Genomic DNA, 25,387 nt, shown 5'->3' with positions numbered 1-25,387 from the left:
GCGTCGAGTTTGGGTGTTAATAACACCATAAATGATACCGTCCCCCGAGGTTTGTTGGTATGGGGTGATAGTGGGTAACGTCAGCTACTTTGGGGACCCCAATGATACTGAGTTACAGATTTGATTTGTTAGCCAAAAATCGTGTTGAAAACCCGTATATAAACGGTAGATGAGACTTCGCGTCGAGTTTTGGCGTTATTAACGCCCTCTCTGATGACATCTTTTCTTAAGGTGGTTTTGATGGGGTGATAGAGAGGGTTGCCAGCTATTACTTGCAGAATTTGAAAACTTTTATTGTCTGATAACACACCCATGACTCTGTTAAATAAGTGTGTCAATTAGTTTAGTTTTTAAAACTTTACTTTTCCCCTTGTAACATTGGAATTGCCCCTAAACTTCTCCGTAGTATCATTTTCCCCTTAGTGTTCGCTCTTATTGTTCGCTGGTAATGGTCGCTGGTAATGCTTAACGTTCGCTGCTATTGGTCGCTGTTATTGTTCGCCAACTTCAGCCCGATTCACGCTATCTGAAACACTCATTCACCATGGCGACATGTTACAACGCCGAAGAGGCTTTGGCCTATCTTTTTTCGGGCAATATGATCATCCAGCCGTTCGAGAATGACGACATCGCTGAATCTGAAGAAGATTCTGAAGATGAAATCAGCGATGTCGACGTGGCAGATCTTCCTGAAGAGGGTCTGGTTGACGAACCGAGGGTGACGGTGTCACAGAGTGTTAGCACCAATCAAAATAGATTTTAGAAAAGCTTTGCGTTTCAGCCAATCGCTGCCAAGCACCCGAAATCAACATGGCTGCGCCCATAGATGAAAACATACTTGATGGATCTCTGTACAGTATTTGTATTATGCATTGGAAACATAGTGGAGAAGAATGGGGACTTCCATTCCGACAAGCGTGTATAGTTCAGATGAAGAAGCTATTTATTACTCTCAGTAAATCGCTTTTGGAAGTGATTTAGAAGTTCGATGTAGCGTACAGTAGGATACACGTCATACTACTACCAGTACTACGCCTAGTCCAAGTACTGTAGTAGTAGTAGGCCTACGGTCTTACTTAGTACTAGTATTAGTAATAGCAATATGGTGGACTCATATTAATTGACGCACTTAAGTTTGGATTTGATCAACGATGTCTAGCAAGGAAAAATCCAAATCACTCAACTGCATCTGTTTTTCATGTGTGTAGTTCCTCAGAAATGTCATGATCTCATAATATTAAATAAAGGTTCTTTCCTTGCACCATACAATTGAGCAGAATTTGACCACAAAATGTCTGCCATGTCAAGTTCTTTCGTAATCATACCCCTAAATTGACACATTCGTCGAAAAGCTAACTATAATGTAGGCCTTAGTATACATCCATGATTTTGGATGCTATTTGCTATATTTGAAGGTGCATCAATTATGAGGGTGCATCAATTATGAAGTTTTGCTATACTACTAGTACTACTAGTGTTGTAATTTTGATATAAGCGTTACTGTTTCTTTTAGCCTTACTTACTGTAGGCCTGTACATGTAATAAGTATGCTGTTAACTGTAGTGTCATTGTCACCACCATTTACATTCGTATTTGAATAATTAATACTACTTATAATTAGTTTTGTATTGTTGGGTCCAAATGGGGGGGGGGGGGGGGAGTTGTGCCTTCCCAAAGGCGATTTCGCAAAGTGTTTACTTTTAATCCATTGTTTGTCCTGTGTACACCGTCCAACAATTTGCAGCTTATTGTCTGCAATCTTGGAAAAGATTACCAAGTACTCATTCAACATGTTATTCAACACTTTGGCTGCATGTTTGTCATGGACTTTTGTTGATGACTTTGTAAGCCTTACAAGTTTGTTATGACTTTGTAAGCTGCAGTGATTGAAAATCCTTGTTTTTGAAAATGTGTTAAGCTGTTTGTATGAAATTGTGACAGTTGATTAGCATGAGATATTTATAAGAGAAGCTCTTATGTCATTCAAAAGCATGTGGTCAAATAATCAAGAACATGCAGTCCAATATTAGCTTTAAGCAGCACAAAATTTGAACCCATCATTGTGGTGTTCATCATCAGTTCTAATGCTGTTGGTCATTGGCCATTTCATACTCATAGTTAAAGGTGAATGAGACTACATTTCACAAAGGAATCCTAGTAAATAAAGGGTGACCAAAGATCATTTATGATAAAATACTGGAGGTTTGCCAGACCAATGACTATCCAGTCTTGCCTTTAATTTTCAAAAGATGGTACGTACTACTCTAACAGAACCCTCTCTCAGGCAGAAGATTGTAAGGGACAATAACAAGGTAATCAATAAAGTATAGTACTAGCAGTATGGTATACCTAAAGGAAGTTGTAGCCTAGCCATCCCACATATTGATTAAAATACCATGGAATGTAATGCACAAGCCTCTTGGAAGGCTAAATTTTCTGGCCCTTGAGCCCTATACTCAGTTTGTAACATAGCCAGACATAGAACTAGCCTAGGCCTAGTCCTAAATTCATGCATTGTTATCCATACTGGGAAGTGTGTCGTCGTACTCCAAAGATTTAAACCCATAGCCGTAGGAGCTGGGGGGCTGCAACCACCCCCAACCAAAAATTTTTTTGAAAATCTGGGCAATATGCTGAGATTGTTCGGGCACCTACTGAAAGAAGAATAATTTGCAATGTGTTTTTCAATGGTTAAACTGATATTATTATTGTCGTTATTATTGTTACGAGTTCCCCAATAATTATAACCAATATGGAAGGGTGATAACACGGAAAATATAACCAAAATTTCAACATCTTAGAGTGCATATCATATAGGCATTCATCAGTTAAAGCCATGTGATGTAATAACCGATGAATGCCTACATATATGATACACACATTAAGCTGTTGCTTTATTTTTGGGCAAGTCGTTACAGCCCCCCCCCCCCCCAAATCAAATTAGTCTCCTACTGTACGCCTATGTTTACACCAAAATGTGTATTGGACATTGCTCTGCCATCCCAAACACAAATTTTGTGATGTGCCAACAATGTACAGTTAGGCCTAGGCTACCCCAATACTGAAACTACCAACATGGACAATGAGTTATAACCTAACCTGTACTGTAGGCAAGTACTAAAATTATGTAAAACAGGGACGACTTCCCCCATTTCTAACACACTTTTGAAATCCGCACAGCTGATTAGCACATGTTTTCTTAAGAGGGATATTGGGTTAAGGTTAGGGGATAGACGTTTTATTTGAATTCCGTAACAGACGTTACTTTCCTACCTTAAAGTGTTTATTTCCTTTCATATGATTTAGAAGAGGATACTAATGTATTTATATCACTCATTAGTTAGTTGTCTCTACACAAGTACTGCACCTCTATATACTGAGCTAGACATGACTGGTAACCTTTGACACTGCCACAGGTGTAGACTTGTTAAGGTATAGCGTATCCTCATTATACCATCCAAAAGTCCAAGATTTACTGTGAAATTGTCCAGATTACTATCCTTTTTTTCTGAGGGATTTTACATTGGAGCCGTTTTCCTTTGGGTTTTTTTTTCAAAGGACCCGGTTCAAACCATTTTAGTTTGAGCACCAGTTGCAAAAAATTGCTCCCAGGGCATTTACCTGCTACCTACATCCTTCATTTTGTATGTACTGTACATGCTCTAATTGTGACACTATTTTCGCCCACTCAAGGTTAATTTAGTGTGCACTCAACACCTTATTATATTGCGGCCATTTGATTGGTCAATTGCTCGTCGATTGCATGCAAAATCCGCTCTATTGCACTCTAGTTAATAGAACCATCTGTTATACTTTTTGGATAGCACTTTTTTCAATGGTAAGAGAGCAGAGAAACCTTTCTGTTCAAAACAATCTGTTGCATGAGTGCATTTTACATCCAATTATATCCAAATTTGAAGGTGTTGTATAAAAATTCCTTGAAAGATGAAATTTGTTCCATTCAACTCGGCTGCTATATACTATATCTGTCCCTAAACTTGGTCAAATCTGTGTCAGAAATTGTGATAGTGTGAGTCTTTAACACCTTTTGTATACATGCTATGTGAATGACAAACTTTAGGATCCTTTCCACTTAAATGTGGTGGATTACCAAATGTACCTTGTTCAAAGTCACTTGCCATTTAAGGTCAGTGAAAGTTAAATAAATTTGGTGAAATACGTGTAAATTGCAAAAACTGTGTCCTGCCAAAGCAAGCTCCAAGTAAGCTTGTACTTGATGCTCTTCAGGTATCTTGATCATAATGAGAATATGATCCCATTGGTTTTGGTGGAGGTCAAAGGTCCTCCAAGTTTGCATTGGGCATATAAGTCCAAAAATCTAGACTTAACAAAAAAACCTAAGCTGAGCTTATATACTTGATTGGAGTATTCTTCATAGTAAAGTTTATCTTAAATGATATTTGTTTTGGTTGAGGTGACATGTCCCAATAGGTCAATATAGGGTATATACTTAAACAGCAAAATACTGCTGAAGAGCCAACTTCATTTCAGCTCATATTTTGTACTGTTGTGATTCATTGAGTCTTTATTTATATGTACATTTTTCTATTTTTCAAGGATGCAATATTTGAGCAACATCCAGTCAAAGCCTTGGTGTCTTCTATACCTCTCTCTACACAAACTGTTACATTGGTATTATCTTTTTTCACTGTTGCAGATCACAAAAGACAGTGACTGGCTAGGTGGAAATATGTGCTCACAACCTTCAGACAACTTAACAAATAGATTTGTTCAGTTCAGCCTGCTGCAGTCGGTTATCAACTAAAGTCAATGTAAGTTGTACATTTTGCCTAATGTTAAGAATTAAGTACCTCTAACATTAGCTCTTGCACTGAAATCAATCAAGAGATCTAAGGATTACAGGTTCGAGTCCTGACCAGATCATTGCATTGTGTCCTTGGGCAAGGCGCTTTATATCCATTGCCTCTCTTCACCCAGGTGTATAAATGGGGACTTGTGAGGTAACTTGTAAATATAGTTGTGTGCGCCGTTTTGTGGCTGCACCCTATGGGAAGTCCTCCGGGGGACACGTGGTTGTGGTGCACTGTGGTGCCCCAGGAGAGATTGATTGAGCTGTGCACACTTTGGTGTGTAGGTGGGACAAGTTACCAATGACCAGGGTTAAATTGTAAAAGTCGTGTGAAAGGGCCTTGGCCATGTACAAGACTGTAAACCTAAAATAATAAAAAATAATAATAATAATAGCAAATAGCTGGAATTTCTGGTGCCCTGTTTTTAAGGTGTAATTTTCAAGGTGTAATCTTCTTTTGTCTGCTACCAATATTAGAAATGATGGTGGTGGCCTTTCTTCTTTGGGTGGTCTAATAGGCCGTTCCCACGAACGCAGGCCCGCTTCACCCTTGATCGACCTATCGAGGGGAGGCAAGGTAAATTGCTCCACTCTTTTTATGTATGGGAATGGGTTAGCCTGAGCTTGATCAAGCCTCTCATGAGAGGTGGGGTAAGAACTGCTTAGCCCAGGTAAACGTTGACAAATGTAAATAAACTATTGCCTTGGGGTGTAAAGTTACGATGTATTTTTTTTAGTTGTAGTGTCCACAGCTTGCTTATTTCAGTATCGACATAAGCTGTTTTGTATCTTCTAAACTTAGTTGAGTGTACAAATGACCAATGCAGTGAGAATGAAGGAATTACGTAAGGCATAGCTGAGTAGTACACTGTCTTGAAGACGTCCAGATAATCGGCAAAGCCCATTATTATTATTAACGATATTTCCTGTACGACATGTCGCAGGAGACTAAGCAAAGCATGTGTTCGACAATGAGGTAACAAAGGTTTTGCCATGAAGACCGTAAAAGCGTTCAGTCTACACGCCATCACTTCTTTGACGCAATACTAGCAAAATTCACTGATAGTGGAATTTCTTATTGCCAGCTTGCTAAGATTTTTTTTAAATCAATGTCAAGTAAAATGATACGGTATAAAACAGGAGCAGACTTCGAGTTGCAACAAAACCATTGGCAGAATGTCTCGAGCCCAAGCAATTTGTGTTACGGGTCAAATATTTCTTTTGGGTAAAGTGTGCAAACATTTTTTTTCCAGAGTTGTTGGAGCAATGTTATGAACACAAAGTCGGCATATCTGCTAGAGTAGCACTATTATTTTAGGTTTCCATTTACTTCCTTCCAGTTTTATTGAAGGATTTGTTTACGAGACCCATGGACAAGTCGTACCACCCAAAATATTGCTTTTCAGACAGACCAATGATTTCCTTGCGCATTGACTTTTTCAAAGCTGGTAAACGTCGGCTGTATCGGGAAAGTTCCGATTGAAAATACTACGTGTGCGCTGCTTGGATGATGTATGCACATGCCGAAAACACTCACTGTCTCGCTGCTCGTATTCTCTGATGGAGTAATATATTACATTGTGTAACTATATTCTCCGCAATATCGTGGATTTTCCCCAATTTTTTAGTTTTGTCACAGTCTGTACCATGAAATGTTTTGGACATTTTCGCCGAACACGTAGTCACACCAATACAATGAAGGCCTAATCCTTTGCCCACACTTGCAATCTTTAAACTGGTATTTCAAATAATTTTTTTTTTGACAGTTAAGTTTTAATTACAGTCATGGGCAGAAATCATATGCTATGCTGATCACATTGAATACACCCTTAAAACCATGCCATTATAATGAACAGAAGAACAGTTTCTATAAATTGATACTGAGAATATGTTTAGTACAAAGTAGCGATATATTTCCCGCGAACCCGGTTTAGACTTTTCCCAAGGTTTCCAATCATGCATCTATGCCTGGAGTTAACTCGTTGAAACGCGGGTTCAAATTGCAGGGCTTATCTTCGGTTTTAATTTTAGCTCTACCTATGCTTGAAGCAAGCCTCCATTCGTTGGAACTGCCTATGAGATTCTCTCCTAATTGATGATGATGTCCACACATTTCTTATGAGGATTGAAAGCACTGTTGGATCTGTCAATGAGAGTAATTGTTTTAGGTAGTGCTATGTGTTTTGATCAAGTTGAATTAAGGTTGGTATTCATGTATCAGTATTATTACAAACCCATGATTCTGAGTCCAGGAAGTAGTGTTTTAGCCCGGGATGCAAAACCATCAAATAGCTTGGTTCACCATACCTAACTTTTTATTAGAGAAACAAACCACGAGACCACACACTTACAACTAGGCCTATGCAAAACAACATCTTTGCTGCTCTCTTTTAAAAAAAAACACACCTTCTTCTGAAAGAACCAACTTTTCTTGCAAGACTGCTGTTGATTGAGATTTTCATGCTAAACATAGTCAATGATGCTTTACCAAATATCCTGTGACTTGATTGTCTAATAGTCCCTTATCAATTTTCTGCAGACATTGTTGCATCTGTAGTGCCCAAGGAGCACAACGTATGCAACTTCTTGTAAAGTTGTAACGTAGGCATAACTCATATTTGGTATAGATGTACCTCATCAAACATTAGAAACATATTGCTTTGGTCGAAGGCAATGGCCATTTAGAGGCAATGGAGGCTTAATTATGAAAATCTTGTGAACACGATATCTCATGAAGGAAAGCTTGGATTCATCTCATACTTCGTATGTTGGTGGACTCTGGTGTAGCAGCATCCCAAATATCGAGATTGCAAAGGATGCAAAACACGTCTGCTCGAATCGTCGATAGGGCGAACATGTTTACCACCATCACTCCTATACCTGGAAGAACTACATTGGTTACCAATGAGACTCTGTTTTGACTATGAAATCCTCATTTTGGTTTATCGTGCCATTAAAACTGGTACCCCAAGCTACCTTAATGTTCTCTTACATCACCAAGCTACATCAGCCAGTAAAATACGTTTGCATTATCAATTCAACTTCAGGTTCCAATGTCACATACAAGATCTTTCGGTGACCATAGCTTTCTAAATGCTGCACTACATTTATGGAATTCCCTCCCGGTTGAGATTAGGTCTTTAGATTCTATTATTCAATTCAAGCACTGTCATAAAACTTTTCATTTCTCTCAACACTATTACTTTTTGCACATTCAGCACCTGTAGAGCACATTGAACAACTTTGTTGAAGTCTGTGCTTTATATGACAAGTTATTATTATTGTTATTATTATTATTACAAGAAGAATATGGTTTGGTGGAGGTCAAATGTCATTAAGGATCACCAGAGGTCAAACTGGGGCTATCACACAGTTGTGGAGGATGGATTTACAAGTCCCTCAAAAATTGTGTTATTGCCATGTTCAACATAATGAATTGATCAAACCCACATCTACATTTTTCATACATTTTGCACTCAAAATTATTATTGCAATAATTTCTGTGTCGGCACAACATGGTGTATTACTACATTTAATATTTTCACTATGTTTATCATTGTGATGGTGTATTGTTTGTCTGATGCAGCATTTCCTGGGACACATATGCGTCATTCTTACGTTTAAAATTTTCATGAGAGAGCCAGCAGTTTTCGTTCATAAAATTTTATCTTAAATCTTTCCAAATCTGTTAATCAGACAAGACAGGATGTGCATCTGTATGGGTGACCCATACAGTAGAGTGTGCAGCATGCCCGGTGGGCACTTACAATGTATATGTCCTTAATAGCTTGTCAATCTGCAGGATTAAATTTTGGTTTTTCATACACTGTTTGAACCCAGCCTTACACTGTTGTTGTTAAGAAATGATTCCAGACCTTTGTCATTACTGGATAAAATCTTCTGAGAAATTCTAATTTCCAGTTTTTTCTCCCACAAAAAAAAACCTTATTTTTTATGAATAATAATCTTACTTTTTAAGAGAAGTATATTTTTCGTCATAACAAAAAGAATAATAAAAATAACATTAATTTTGAGGAACTCAAGGATGCTTTCTCCTCATTAGTAAAAACCTCAAATATTTAATTTTTCGCAATTTCCACATCCTCAATTGTTATAATTTGCTGCTATTTGTTGTAATATTTTCTAGTAAGTCTGGAATTCTTCTTGTGGTTATTCTTCTACTTGTTCTTATCATACTAATTTGTTTTCCATCCGCCATGTTGGTCGTTATTATACTGCATGGTGTTGCTCAATTTCATTATTTAACTTTTGCTATTTTTGAATGGATACGTTATTTGTATATTTGTATATTAATGTATAGTTGAAATAAACGGAGGAAAAAAAAAAAAAAAAAAAATCTTACTTTTTATTTCCCTATATGCTGTCATCAGGTGGTGGAAATAGATGCAAGTCATAGCATTTCCTCCAGAAGGTGAAGGTACCAAGGTTTTATGTTCAGGGAAGATGAATCAAAGTGAGATTTTTATGATATTTATATTTGGTTGTCTGCATAAGATTGATCGAGTGTGCAATATTGGGTTGACAATATCATGAAACAGTGGTAGTCAGAGCCATTGTAATTCCTGTGCAGTTGTGATCCGGGTTTGGACAGTTGGTCAGTTTGGCTTCATATAGGACAAAGTGATGAAAGTCAACTCTTTTGTGGTCAATTAATCGCATAGCTCTTCTTGCGATAACTCGGATAATCGTTATGACGTCATCACTGCAATTTATACATTGCAGAAATACATTCAAAACAAATCTTTTCCATGGTTCACTATTTTAAATGTCTTGATGTGTGATGTCTAAATCATGTTAAAACATCTACCAAACGAAAAATGTGAGCAACTTTCAATCTACTTAACATTGCTTAAAATCCTTCATTGCCAAAATATTTGAATGAATCTACTTGGCTATGACAACTACTAGCAATAATAAAAGAAAACATGCAAACAATGAATAGATGTAACACCTTGTAGCCGTGTGATGATTAGTATTTTCTGTAGAAGGACGATCTAGGCTAGGCTCTAGCCTAACTCGAAAGCAGGTACAAATGTTGCACATTGTAATTAAACTTCACCGCAATCGACACACTCGATCAGACATCTGATAAATGTGATCCAGTCCAGTAATGTAGTTATTGTAGACACACTGTATTTGAACAAATGAAAAAAATACTCTGGCTGGCAATCGTAAAAGTTTTATAACTTACAAATTTAAATTTGCGATTATGTGCAATGATCAAATATAGCTAAGTCTGAATGTTGCACTGCAGAAAACGCATAGGTTTTGAGCGCGATTAATTGAACTTCCAAAGTGTAATCGTTACTCCTGGCTATTAATCGATTATATTTATAAGCACTAATAGGGGGGGGGGGGGTCTGCACGATATTCATAAGGTCCACTATTCATAAGGGTAATTGTTCATAAGGTTCGTTATTCATAACATGCATTTTTTTTTATAAACGGTTCGCTATTCATAATGGAAGTAAAGGTTTGTTATTCATAATAAAAAGGGATCATAATTCATAAGGTTCGGTATTCGTAATGGAAACAAATATTATTCATAATCGATCAAAGGGTTTGTAATCCACAATTTGAAAAAAGGTTTGTTATTCATAATAGGAGATAAGTGCGCATACAAGTGCAAAAGATGTCCTCCATTTTCGCAGACACCTTTAGTGTTCAACCAGTGGCCTCAACAGCAGACTTTTTATTCGGGGGGGGGGGGGGGGACCGGGGGGCACAACAGTCCCATGGAGGGCACCACCAGATGGTGGCGGATGCATAATTTTGCAGCAAAACCTGCATTTTCGACATATTCCTTTAGGCCAGTCCTCTCTCCTTCCTGTATTTTTCATAATTTATTTATTTATTTATTTATTTATTTATTTATTTATTTATTTATTTATTTATTTATTTATTTATTTATTTATTTATTTATTTATTTATTTATTTATTTATTTATTAATTAATTAATTAATTAATTAATTTATTTATTTATTTATTTATTTATTTATTTATTTATTTATTTATTTATTTATTTATTTATTTATTTATTTATTTATTTATTTATTTATTTATTAATTAATTAATTAATTAATTTATTTATTTATTTATTTATTTATTTATTTATTTATTTATTTATTTATTTATTTATTTATTTATTTATTTATTTATTTATTTATTTATTTATTTATTTATTTATTTATTAATTAATTTATTAATTTATTTATTTATTTATTTATTTATTTATTTATTTATTTATTTATTTATTTATTTATTTATTTATTTATTTATTTATTTATTTATTTATTTATTTATTTATTTATTTATTTATTTATTTATTTATTTATTTATTTATTTATTTATTTATTTATTTATTTATTTATTTATTTATTTATTTATTTATTTATTTATTTATTTATTTATTTATTTATTTATTTATTTATTTATTTATTTATTTATTTATTTATTTATTTATTTATTTATTTATTTATTTATTTATTTATTTATTTATTTATTTAATTAATTAATTTATTTATTTATTTATTTATTTATTTATTTATTTATTTATTTATTTATTTATTTATTTATTTATTTATTTATTTATTTATTTATTTATTTATTTATTTATTTATTTATTTATTTATTTATTTATTTATTTATTTATTTATTTATTTATTTATTTATTTATTTATTTATTTATTTATTTATTTATTTATTTATTTATTTATTTATTTATTTATTTATTTATTTATTTATTTATTTATTTATTTATTTATTTATTTATTTATTTCTTTTATGACCGGGCTGTCCCTAATCGACATATGGAGGGAGAGAAATCCCAGAACTGAAAATTTTACTTGGACCTCCAATATCACCCCAGGTTTGTACTGCCGTTTAGATTTTTTCCTGATTTCTCGTCATATCGCCCATTCAGTATCCGAGTCGTCACACTCTCCAGGCATTCAATCAGACCATTCCTTCGTAAATCTCTCACTCACTCTCGCCAACGAGAAGAGAGGACCTGGTTACTGGAAGATAAATAATTCTCTCTTAAGCGACCCAGATTATGTTTTTACGATCACAAATACCATCCAGGACTACGTACCCGATATCTCATACTCAAACCCATCATCGCGATGGGAAGGACTCAAGTTTCTGATACGCAAAGATAGCATAGACTTTGCAAGGAAAAAAGCAAAAGAAAGGCGACATAGAGAGGAAGAGCTTACAGAAAAAATAGCCCAACTGGAACAACATCTATTCAGCAACGATTCACCTGAGACCCGAACACAATTACAAGATGCCCGAAATGAACAGCTACTCTTCTACGATATTAAACTTCAAGGAACTATTATCCGCTCTCGTGCTCGTTGGGTAGAACAAGGCGAAAAGAACACCAAATATTTTCTTATCCTTGAGAAACGCAATAAACAAAAGAACTCTATTCGTAAGATTTGTGATGCTAATGGTAATATTCATACGGACGGTAATGTTATTCTCCAAAATATCAAAAAGTTTTATGGAAATTTATATAAGAGCAGTCATTGTAACCCGGATACTATTTTTCTTAATTTGCCCCCGAAGCATTTAAATCAGAATGACTCTAATAGCTGTGAAGGGGAACTTACGTTCGAGGAGTGTAGTATATCACTTAACTCTTTAACTAATGACAAATCTCCCGGCAGTGATGGCCTTTCAGCAAATTTTTATAAAAAGTTTTGGCATCTTCTGGGGAACTATGTAGTTGACTCTTTAAATTATTCCTATAATAATATCCATCTCTCTCATGAACAATCCAGAGGCATTATTACCCTCATTCCAAAACCGGAAAAAGATTCTACCCACTTAAATAATTACCGCCCAATTACTTTACTGAATACGGATTATAAGATTGGTGCAAAGGCTATCGCTGCTAGACTGAAATGTGTCATTGAAACTATCATTGGTCCAAACCAAACAGGTTTTTTACGCGGCCGGTTTATTGGGGAAAATATCCGGTACGTTCTTGATCTTATTGATCACTTTAATTTCCACAAAATGTCAGGTTTTATGTTGTTCGTCGATTTCGAGAAGGCTTTCGACAAACTAGAGTGGATTTTTCTTATAAGATCTTTAAGGTTTTTTAACTTTGGTCAAAGTTTCATAAATTGGGTTCGTACTTTTTACAGCAACTGCACAGCTTGTGTTTGCAATAATGGCTATTCAACCGGTTTTTTTCCGGTGCAGCGAGGCGTGCGTCAAGGCTGCCCGCTTAGCCCGTACTTATTTATTATTTGTACTGAGGTTTTGGCTATCTATACAAAGTGTAGCAGATTACATGGTATTGAAATTGGTGGTATCGAAACTAAGCTTCTTCAGTATGCGGATGACACCACATTCTTCCTGGACGGTAGCCAGTCATCCTTAAATGAAGCTCTCCGTATTCTTAACATTTATAAAATTTCGTCGGGTTTGACTATTAATATGGATAAATCCATTTTGTTTCCTCTCGGGTCTTACGTCCATCACCACCCTGCTTTTGTAAACAACTATAATCTAAAGTTTTCCGCTGGTCCTGTTAGGATGTTAGGTATTTGGTTTACGCATAATGGGAACGATCTCTTTAGATTAAACTATATATCCAAACTTTCAAGGCTTAAAAGCTGTTTGCGACTTTGGTCTACAAGAGATCTTACCCCGGTAGGCCGCAACGTTCTGGTTAAAAGTTATGCACTATCACAGCTTGTGTATTTGTTTTTGGTTCTTCCTAACCCACCGCGTGACTTTATTAAGGATGTAGAAAGTACCATTTTTGATTTCATTTGGTCAGGAAACCCGGATAAAGTCAAGCGAAACAGTGTCATTAATGGTTTAGATAAAGGAGGTTTAAATGTTGTGCACATCCCAAGTTTCATTAACAGTTTAAAATGTACCTGGATAAAGCGTTATTGCGATAACACTGAAGGAGTCTGGAAACTATTTTTTACTGACAGTTTGTCCAAGTTAGGTGGTAAGCTGCTTTTTCAGTGTAATTGTAGGGTGGAAGATCTCCCACGCTTGTCTAATATGTTTGTAGACCAAACAGTTAGAGCCTGGCAGGAGGCTTCTTTTTATTCTCCCTCTGATAACTTCGGTAAACAAATCATTTGGAACAATCATCATATTCGCATCAATAACAAGATTTTCTACTATGATTTCATGTACAAAAAGGGTGTGAAGTTTGTTTCGGATTTTTTTGACATTAACAATAAGGCCCTAAGTTACCACACTTTTAAAGAAAAGTTTCAGCTGGCACACTTTCCCTTTACTGTTTACTGGGGACTGATTCGCAGTATCCCTCTTCAGTGGAAGCAGAGTGGGTGTAGCATAAATGACATTAGTAATTTAAATATTGATTTGTTTGATAACATATTGTTTCATACAGGTTCTGTTTCTCAGTATCTTTATCGTAATTTCTACATGACTAAAATTGCAGTGGAGCCAACTGCTATGGCCAAATGGAAAGCAGAGTTTAGGGGTTTCAGTTGTCACGATTGGAGTAACATTTTCAGTATGCCCTGGTACTCTATTTCTGAGACGAGACTCTCCTACTTTCAATTCCGTTTCTTACATAGAATTCTTCCAACCAACAGACTCCTTAACCTCATGGGTATCTCTGACAACACGTTATGTTCATTCTGTAAAATTGAAATTGAAACCATTCATCATCTTTTCTGGGAATGTCACATCACATCTTCTTTTATAGGTGAAGTGGTCAGTAAGGTGATTGGTATAAATATTCACTTTACAAAAGAGGATCTATTCTTCGGGTTTTTATTAAAGAAACGTCACCCTTAAAATTTTCTCATTCTTCATCTTAAGTTCTATATTTTCAGTACCAAGCGTCAAAACAAGACCTTAAGTTGTAATGAATTTATTCATAAGTTCACGTTTGCATTAAAGGTGGAGAAGTATATTTTTCGTCATAACAAAAAGAATAATAAAAATAACATTAATTTCGAGGAACTCAAGGATGCTTTCTCCTCATTAGTAAAAACCTCAAATATTTAATTTTTCGCAATTTCCACATCCTCAATTGTTATAATTTGCTGATATTTGTTGTAATATTTTCTAGTAAGTCTGGAATTCTTCTTGTGGTTATTCTTCTACTTGTTCTTATCATACTAATTTGTTTTCCATCCGCCATGTTGGTCGTTATTATACTGCATGGTGTTGCTCAATTTCATTGTTATTTAACTTTTGCTATTTTTGAATGGATACGTTATTTGTATATTTGTATATTAATGTATAGTTGAAATAAACGGAGGAAAAAAAAAAAAAAAAAAAAATATTTATTTATTTATTTATTTATTTATTTATTTATTTATTTATTTATTTATTTATTTATTTATTTATTTATTTATTTATTTATTTATTTATTTATTTATTTAAAGCATTTAAATCAGAATGACTCTAATAGCTGTGAAGGGGAACTTACGTTCGAGGAGTGTAGTATATCACTTAACTCTTTAACTAATGACAAATCTCCCGGCAGTGATGGCCTTTCAGCAAATTTTTATAAAAAGTTTATTTATTTATTTATTTATTTATTTATTTATTTATTTATTTATTTATTTATTTATTTATTTATTTATTTATTTATTTATTTATTTATTTATTTATTTATTTATTTATTTATTTATTTATTTATTTATTTATTTATTTATTTATTTATTTATTTATTTATTTATTTATTTATTTATTTATTTATTTATTTATTTATTTATTTATTTATTTATTTATTTATTTATTTATTTATTTATTTATTTATTTATTTATTTATTTATTTATTTATTTATTTATTTATTTATTTATTTATTTATTTATTTATTTATTTATTTATTTATTTATTTATTTATTTATTTATTTATTTATTTATTTATTTATTTATTTATTTATTTATTTATTTATTTATTTATTTATTTATTTATTTATTTATTTATTTATTTATTTATTTATTTATTTATTTATTTATTTATTTATTTATTTATTTATTTATTTATTTATTTATTTATTTATTTATTTATTTATTTATTTATTTATTTATTTATTTATTTATTTATTTATTTATTTATTTATTTATTGAAAAGCCCAAACCTCAGTAAGGGGGGGGGGGGGGGAACGGGGGCCCAAGTTTTTCTAGGGGGCACAAGCCTCCTTGGCCCCCTCTTGGCGACACCAATGTGTTTAATTTCTGAAGGCTAGTGCTCAACTTCTGAACTTTGGTGTATTATTTCCGAACGTCTAATGTTCTATTTCTGAGAATAAAACACTGGATGTTCTGAAGTAGAACATTAGGCATTCAGAAATTGAACACTATAGGCGTCTGAAGTTGAAGGCATTGAAATACGGTAAGGTGTTCAAATAAGCATCCAGGCGTTCCAAAATGAACCAATAACTTAGTGTTCGAATAAGCGTCCGGGCGTTAAAAAAAGGAGAAAAGTGTTCAGAATCTTAACACTAGCGTTGAAAATATGATTCAAACACCAAGACGCCTACCGTTACATTCAGATGTTGAATGCCTGAATTTTCAGTTAATAAGCCCTGCACTATTAGGTGCATTAAAATATGGGGTCCTAAGTGTTTGCTTAGTCTGTCTCATATATTCCATGCCTATATGTACTAAATTTGGGTGGTCATAACTTTTGAACCGGAAATGCTATGGGGTTGTACTTTGAATATGTTGGTAGCCTCTCAGGTACTGTATCTATTGTGCAACAAATTTCAGGGTCAAAGCTCAACATTTAGAAAAAGACACATTCCTCAGCCCACCAAAAATGAAATATGATCAGATTCTCTTAAGGGTCACTATAGTATTTTCTAAGAGGGAGGGTCAGGTGGGGATCGGTGGTGGAGTGGTCTAGGGTAGGGCCCAACCCCACATAAACACCAACCCCGACACCCCATTCAGGGCCCGTCTCTAAAAGGGCCAAAAAATATACAAACTTGTACGCTCCTTAACCACGAACCCTTCGTCTTATTATGAATAAGGAGCCTTTTTCACCATGATAAAAACCGAACGCTTTTACCAATTACGAACAACGAACATTTTTTTTCATTATGAATAACAAACCTTATGAATAATGAACCTTTTTGCTCATTATTAATAATGAACCTCATGAACAATGAACCTTATGGATGATGACCCTTATGAACAATGAACCTTATGAATATAGAACCTTATGAATATCGGGCTGTCACCCTAATAGGACACCCATTGATGGACTATTATTAGCATGTGTGCACTGTTGTTTTCTTGGAGGCCAAATATCCATTTAATTTAGCATGGGTCAAAGGTTTCCAATCTTGTAGAATAGGAGCTTTCACATCTATATTAACTGGTATGTTGATTTTCCACATTGAAAGCAAAAAAACTGTAGGGTTGCTTCCATGTCAGCAGTCATAATAGGAGAAAACATGTAAAATACAATTTGAAGAACAGCAAAATGGACATTTAATCTTTCTTTTTTTTCTTGCTTAACTGCATTTAATAATGTAATATTTTGATACTGCACGTCATAATTATATCAGAACTTAAGAAATATTTAATGTTGCCTCATAAAAATTTCAATTTAGTTTTGCATTCTGCTTTTGTTTGTCCCTTTGCTTAATATCCACCAGTGAGTCAAAATCAAGATACTATCTGAAGGTGGCACTACTCATTACTGTTTTTATCTTGTTTCATTTGTCTTTGATAACATCCATTTTCTTATGTTTCAGCCAGGTGCCTATTCTATGAATATGGGATGATGTCACAACCAAAATCATTGGAAATGAAAGTAAAGCTGCACACAAAGACACAAAAAAATATTTTGCATGGTTCTATGACTGGTCTATGGAAGTTACCATCATGATAAATTACAGTATTTCCATGGTGGATGCTTAGTATGAATCGAGACGTTTGGAGCAAAATGTTGTTATTCCTCATTAAAGGAGTGGCACCTGGTTAATGGAGAGCAAGCACAGTATATGTAAAATACTGGTGTAAGTCTGAGCAATGGGATATTCAAAAGACTCTCCCATATTGGAGTGTAACTTTTAGCTCAAACCAGCTACAGTATGCCACTTGATGTATTGTGACTCAGCATCTTCACTCTGTCATTCCATCCAGCTGTTATCCATCTTTCTACAGTACCACTTTGAAGTAACTACTGAATGGGTGGTGTGAAACCACTCATAGCACTGCAACTGTATGACAGCACTTTGGCTAAGCCATCCTTTACCAACTGTAAAGCCTGCAGTCCTGTGTTTGAGGCAAGTGGGATTGCTTGACAGATTGAACTATTGCAGTAATGTAGACAGCTCAAAATTGGCAAATCACAATTAGCTTTCTACAGTTCTTGTGTTAACATGAAATAGTTAACCATCAAGGTGGTAGGTTTGTTCACAATACTATGCTAGGATGTCACCATTTATGTATTTATGAATTCTATTACACTATGACTTTTTCTTTCAGCTTAACACATGGTACTTTAATATGAGTAAAGTAGAGCCTTGTTTTTATGAAACCTGCAGCATTTCAATACATTCAGGGTTTGCAAATCATTCAATCTTTTTTTATATATTCCCAGTTTGAAGTGGTAACTTATCAGTATTCAAAAGGAATGAAAATTTTGTGTTAGAACTTCATCATTTGAGTGTGATTTTAATGGATTAGGGGTATACATTCAACCATGTTTGTTTAAGTGCTCTGGGAACTCTTTGTTTGGTAAACTTTTGTGAATGTTGGATGCAAGTTTTGCTCAGTGTTGTTGGCTACATCATGTCACCATGAATTGAAGAAGTTAGGGAGGTCACTTAATAGCTATCAAAGTCCCACTGTACATTTGAAGTAGAAACAAACTTAAGAACTCTTAGCTATAGAAGCTTACAACCACAGCTTGTAATTGATGTGTTTCATATCTGAAAGTTCTTTCAAAGTTTATATGAGTGTAAAGATTCCACCACCAGGAATCTTTTCCATTCTTCATACACACCAGGGTCATGATTGCAACCACAAACTTTCCTCTGGCTACTAGAAATGTTAATCCTCTCAGTTTAGTCAATGGGTCGGTGTTTGTTCAATCATTTGTTGGCAACAATATCTGACATTATATGAGGAGAAGTGCAATAATTCCACCATGGCAGTGGGCATAACATTGCTGTCTTAAGTGTGCAAAACTGCTCTTTTTGCAAAACTGGCAAATACTCACACAAAATACAAGACATCATATTTATATTTTTTATGCATATTGTGTTGAAACTTTTTATCTCTTCATTCTATTTATGTCAAGAGACATGCTGAAGGGCATAAGAAGCCTCATAGAGAAAGTTTCATGAGTGCAGTAGTAGCAGAAAGACATGACAGTAATCACACAGGGACTGATTTGGCTGGACAGTCCAAGTGTACAAATGACAGTACTTATAGTAAAATTTTTGTTGGTACTTTTTTATGTTGCCATCATAATTATCACATTTCTGCCATCTAATCACACAGTTAATGAAGAAGAAGTTTGATTCAAGTGACTAATAATTAAAAAGCATCGTTAAAAATAACTATTAAATGTTAAATAAAAACTCTATAGAAATATGCCCTTCGCAAATCACAGGTACCAAATGTTCTGGTATATATATTAACAGATCTGTTAAGTCAAAGAAGGTTTTTTTTCATTGTGAAAAGGTTTGTTGTGGAATGGAATAGGGATTCAGGGTACATGTTATGCTATATTCTGAACATTGCAATAAATGAACTCAACCATTGTTTGTCAAACATTCTGTGGTTTCAGTCAGTCTTGACAGTCAATTGACATTTCCTTGCTGTCAAGTCAGTATGCAAAGACCTGTTTGTTTAATTAGCAAGAAATTGTTACATTGTGCCTGGATCAAATACAACAGCAACCACAATTCATGTGCATTTGTGAATGGCATTTAGTAGTTTTTGACACTACCTTGCCATGCCAAATGTATCTTGGAAATACCAAAGCTGGTGGTGCTTCAGTTTGACAAACTCCTTGCATGTAAATTCTCACTTTCATTTTCATTTGTTAGGAAGTTTGTATGCTTTGTGTCTGCTTATATCTCCAGAGCAATTTACCTGCACATTACTATGGTTGAATACATCACATTAAATTGGCTGTTCTACTGCGATCTAGTTGCTGGGAAAAGCAGCAATATGATACATCACAGCCTATTTGTGCTTAATAAATTTAATATTTGAATCTTTTGAGGCTGTAGCTTGGTGCTTTCAATAAACTCATGTGGCAATTAAAAATGGTATTTAATTGTTATTTCATGAACTTTTATTCACAGATGAATGGAAATCTCATTTCTTGACATGTTCATTATAAGTGAAGAGACCGATTGATGTAAAATTAAGTAGATGACCCAAATAGCATGTGATGCTATCACATTATTTGAACTATGTCACAAAGGTATTGCATTCTTTGAACATGGTAACCAATAAACCATGATGCTTTCACAATGAATATTCAGATAAGGTGACAAACAAAACAGTCTGCTGCTATCAGAACTCCATATTAATTTGTTTGGAGTGCTAAATTGGATTAAGGGGAAAGATACCACGGAATTAACAACAAGGACATTCACAGAGGTGTTAGCAGGATTAGGGTTAGGTCATATACGGATTCATTTCTGACCTCGACCTTAATGTTGAACTCTCGAGACCTACACTATATTTAAGTAAATTTCATGCTGAATCGATCTAGCTATGTTTCGAGTTTGTAGGAGGTCGGCAAGAAGTGTAATTAATATTTTAATTATTTATAATTAATCTTGACATTTAGTACCAGCTAGTTCCCCACAATTCATCATTTAGGGTGGGTTACTCCCCAGGGAGGGGATTGATATTCCGGGATGGTGGGCACATACGTTCGGTCTACCATACCAACTACCCCCAGGGTGTCCCCGACTCCCCTTATATACCCCCACATCGACTTTAGCCAAAATATGCAGTAGTACTCATGTACTACTAAAATGTAGATTTACTGGAAGGTAGGCAAACTAGGGGTTGTTTTAGAATTTGCTATGTTTACCCTAGGGACCTGCAATTTGGAGGGCTGGTAGGGGTACCCTTTTTCGACCAGAAGTCGCGCTGGACAAAACTGGCAGCAAGGTCAAAGTAACCCTCAGGTGAACTCTAAAGACGTGAAACATTAAACCCTGTAAAATACATACCAGATGTAGGATCGAGTTCATGTTCACGGTCGATGAGACACACCTACAAGTTTCATCCTGTTTTGGAAAGGGGACACACTAGCGGTTTTATCCTGAAAAGATGGCCGTCATCAGCCTACCACAGGGCTCGTGGAAACGGTAGAATATGTTAACAAAACAATATTGAATGCGAGGGACGTGAATGATGAACTCTAGGGACTGGGTTGGTCCGGGGTCCTAACTGTGCTAAAACTTGAACCGTAGAGACGTGCGCATTAATGGGGGGTACGGTCTACTCTCAACACCGAGAGTCGTCTCCGGGGGGTATTTGGAGTCGATTAATTCGAATCCGACCTCGATTTTGGTATCGCGACCCGTCCTGAGGAGATACGGGGGGGGGGGGAACGATTTTGCGCATCTTCATCGGTGCATAACGCGCGCATACAGTGATCGATCGAGAAAAAACCTGCACCACGGGGTTTGTCGGGGCTGTAGTATTTTTAGAAATTTAAACAGAATTATTTGAAAGAAATGGTTATAAAAATTAATATGGTAGACGGCATGGTCGAAAAAATAAAAATAGAGGGCGCCCTAGGGTCAAGATTGAATGTCGGCACACATCGAGGTCACATTCGCTACCAACTGCAACCATCAGACCTCCGGAAGTATTTTTAATAACGATTTCTAATTCCAACGACCCACGTCCCTCAAGTTCAACACTCACGTTCCTAAAATTCACTCACACGTCCCTCGAGTTCACTCACACGCCCTTAGAGTTCAACCAGTTTTTAGAGAATAGAGACATCATTTATGAATTTAATTTCTGACCTCGACCTTAATGTTGAACTCTTTAGACCTACTTCATATTTAACTAAATTTCATGGTGAATCGATTTAGCTATGTTTCGAGTTCGTAAAAGGTCAGAAAGAGGTTTTAATTAATGTTTTAATTAATTATAATTAATCTCGACATTTAGTATCAATTAGTTCCCCACAAATCATCTTTTAGGGTGGGATTCTCCTCAGGTAGGGAATTGATATTTCGAGATGGTGGGTACATACGTTCGGTCTACCATACCAAATACCCCAAGGGTGTCCCCGACTCCCCTTATACCCCCCTCATCGACTTTAGCCAAAAAATGCAATAGTACTCATATACTACTAAAGTGTCGTTTACTAGAAGGTAGGCAAACTAGGGGTTGCTTTAGAATTTGCTATGTTTATTCTAGGGATTTGAAATTTGGAGGGCTGGTAGGAGTACCCTAGGGTACCAACATATCAAAAGCGCAAGGTTCTAGCATCTCCGGTGACGTAGTTAGGAGGGGGCAAAGTTTCGGGCACAAAATCGTCGGGTTTAGCGAATCCTTGTTCGATCATCTTCAAACTTCGTACGGAAGTAGCTGAGGTCAAGACCTTTTGATCCAGGTCGAGAAACCTTGACATCCGGTTCGAGGTCATAGGTCACCGGGAGGTCAAAAATGAACTAGGACGAAAATTTTCGAAATTTGGCTAGGGGCATTCTATGAGGTCGTACGGGTTGTGCGCAGGTTTTTTTTCGACCGGAAGTCACGTTGGACAAAATGGCGGCAAGGTCAAAGTAACCCTCAGGTGAACACTATAGACGTGAAAACATTAAACCCTGTAAAATACATACCAGATGTAGGATCGAGTTCATGTTCACGGTCGATGTACCCCTAGTATGCAGTAATTAGCCCAAGAATTTTTAAGAGGATCATACGTCACTTCCGGGTTTTAAACCAACCCCTAGTTAACCCCAAGGGAAGCTGTAACTCATAGACAGTAGGTGCTGTGGCCTTTTAATTCGGCACGTATGTGCTAGACGATAGGTCTATTATCGATCTGCCCCGGGAAGTTGCCATCTGATTCATTCCGGAAGTGACGTCACATAGTATGGGGCATATATGTTATGGTCCATATTTTCTTTGTTGTATAATTTTTTTTTAAATTTGAGGTGTCATATAATAGGGCATATAAACCTACGTGCGCATTCTGAGTTTCGAGGTAATCGGTAGACCCAAGACAAAATGGCCGCCAAAACAAAAATATTGCGAAAAATTGCTTAATATATTCATAAAATATCAAGACGAGGTCACAGCTACCTCTAAATAGCTCCAAAAAATGTTTAATTATGTGTTAATGGTAAATCTCGAAGTTCAAGTTATTTGGAGAATGTTGAATTTTGGGGACCCCGAGGTTCGCCCCCTCCCCAAGGTCAAAATTGATACATCATCCGATTCTCACCAAAATGAATATTCTGACGTAAAATGAACTGCTAAAGCCGATAAAACAATTTTCGAGATCGTATCTTACTAATTAATGAGTTATTAATTAAAAGCGACCAATTATGTACCTGCCTAATGTTTCCAGCCCCCATAACTTTTTAACCGAACATCACAGGGAGCTGCGGTTAGTATCGTTAGAGTTGTCTTGAGAGTTAGTATCAGAATTAACCATTAGTTTTTTTTAAGAGGGTTAACCGACCGGGTAGGCTGGATATTCGTGATCTCATGACCTTTGACCCGAGTAACCGGAAAAAATGTTGGAAAGGTTGGAATACCGTCATTAAGTACGATGATTGATTTTTAGGACGATATTCCGTCGTTTGGTATCGGTAATCAAAAATGATCAGAAATGGGCCCTTTTTGGTGCCCCCATATCTCCGAGAGGGTAATAAATGCGGGGCACAAATTGCAGATTTGGTGAGTCATTTTGAGTCGGAAGAAGTCCAGTAAGAGAGAAAATATTGAATAGATAGATCAAAATCAATATGAAAATTCATTTCTACATTTACTCTGTACAGGGGTCACAAGTATTAACGGAACTCGAGGGACTTTTTTTAGGGGACGGTATTTTGGACCTCTATAACTCCCTCGGGGGATAAGATAGGGCCACCAAACTTACTGCATAGCTTTTCAAAGGTACCATAAATATTGCACAGTTTTCACAAAGAAATGGGCCGGTCCATTTCTAGAGGAAGCGCATTAGAAATTAGATCAGGCCCAATTAGTGTAGGCTATATACGGGGATGGATTTTTAATAAAATAATTGACCCATTTGCCGTTAAAGGAAGGGGCTAAAATTCATGAAGGGTATATTTAAAGATCTGATTTATCACCTTCATCACCATTTGTCATTCGACATTACACACGATTTAGCCCAGCTATGGTGATTTTCAAGACTTCACACGCCTCGGGGAGAGGGCTATGACTTCTCATTCACAGGGGTAGCTCCCCGGGGTTCTAAAGATTAGGTTTCATGACATAGTTTATGTTTCGCATGACCCCTTCAAGAGATACTGCCTTCAAAGATGACAGATCGTATGAAAATTGGGGATAATGGGCCCGGCCAGAAATAATATCCATCAGAGCCACAGGGACGAGACCTCAGAATTGAAATTCAATCTACTGGTACCTTAGGGTGTCCACTACTCATTCTGAAAACGGTAAGCCCATACGACACTCCAGTCTAGGTTGGGGAGCAATCGACGGCGTACCATACATTCATTGCATTGTTAGTGAATAGAGGGGACATGGTCCTAACGGTGAAGGAGACAAATCGTGTGGACATGTGGTGAAAAGTTTCTGTTTTGCCAAGTGAATGATACCCACATGACTGGACTTTACATCTTACATCACTGCTCATTTACTAGCCGTGCGGCTGGGGTAGTTTTATTAACTTTTTTTAAACGATGAGTACATCATTTTCAAAAGGCCCAGGAATGAGAAGAAAAAAAGGAACAAGAGGCCTGTTTTTGGCTTAAACACCCCAGAGAAATACAACAACTGAAATACAATGACTCAAACTTTACTTTGTTTTGTATTTCAAAAGAAAATAATAGAATAAATGTAAAAAAACAGAAAACACTTAAAGTGTGTAATGATGAAGAAAGTTCAATCATTGCCTTGTGAAGTTATTAATTATACCAACTTGTCACCTAGTAATGCAAAGCCACACTCCTCATAAATATAGTTATCGATTTGTAGGCTACCAACTAATAACATACTAACGTTTGACCCTGTGACCTCATTAATATTCATTATGAACACCAAAATCAATAGAGTTTATCTAATTATAATGGACCACCCACCCACCTATCAAGACCTATCAATCATTCCCTAGTCTAGTTATTGTGCATATATTGTGGTTACAAAAGTAAATATCATCCCGCCTCCTCATAAATATGCATGATATCAATTGCAAGACACATCAACATTTTAAAGGTGGTGTACCAATATCACCATACCAAGTTTAAAGAAACTCCAACTTGTGGTTGCCAAATTATTGCAGTTAATTGGAAGAATTTTATGTTGACCCTGTGACTTCATTAATATTCATGATATGTGCACCAAAATGATAA

At 35.5% G+C, this 25,387-nt stretch overlaps 1 protein-coding gene and 1 long non-coding RNA gene across 7 annotated transcripts in view; both read left to right on the top strand.

The window, feature by feature from the left end:
- Positions 1-524: 524 nt before the first annotated feature.
- The window catches only part of LOC139983317 (piggyBac transposable element-derived protein 4-like), a 42,155-nt gene continuing 17,292 nt past the window's right edge, over positions 525-25,387 (top strand). Inside the window, exon 1 of the mRNA XM_071996784.1 lies at positions 525-714. Within this exon, the coding sequence (XP_071852885.1) occupies positions 545-714 (170 nt within the window). The 5' untranslated portion in view covers positions 525-544. The remainder of the gene's footprint in view (positions 715-25,387) is intronic.
- Positions 775-20,093, top strand: LOC139983442 (uncharacterized). 6 transcript variants are annotated; one of them, XR_011798681.1, is made up of 4 exons: positions 775-919; positions 4,679-4,793; positions 9,223-9,305; positions 17,579-20,093. It is a non-coding gene; the product is annotated as an uncharacterized lncRNA (long non-coding RNA). The 6 variants fall into 6 exon arrangements; XR_011798684.1 differs by having other exon boundaries at positions 802-995; XR_011798683.1 differs by having other exon boundaries at positions 803-990.

The sequence above is a fragment of the Apostichopus japonicus genome, chromosome 16 (assembly GCF_037975245.1).
Source record: "Apostichopus japonicus isolate 1M-3 chromosome 16, ASM3797524v1, whole genome shotgun sequence".
NCBI classification, from domain to species: Eukaryota; Metazoa; Echinodermata; class Holothuroidea; order Aspidochirotida; family Stichopodidae; genus Apostichopus; species Apostichopus japonicus.
The sequence above is the reverse complement of the archived record's forward strand: the minus strand, read 5'-3'. Positions and strand labels throughout refer to the sequence as shown.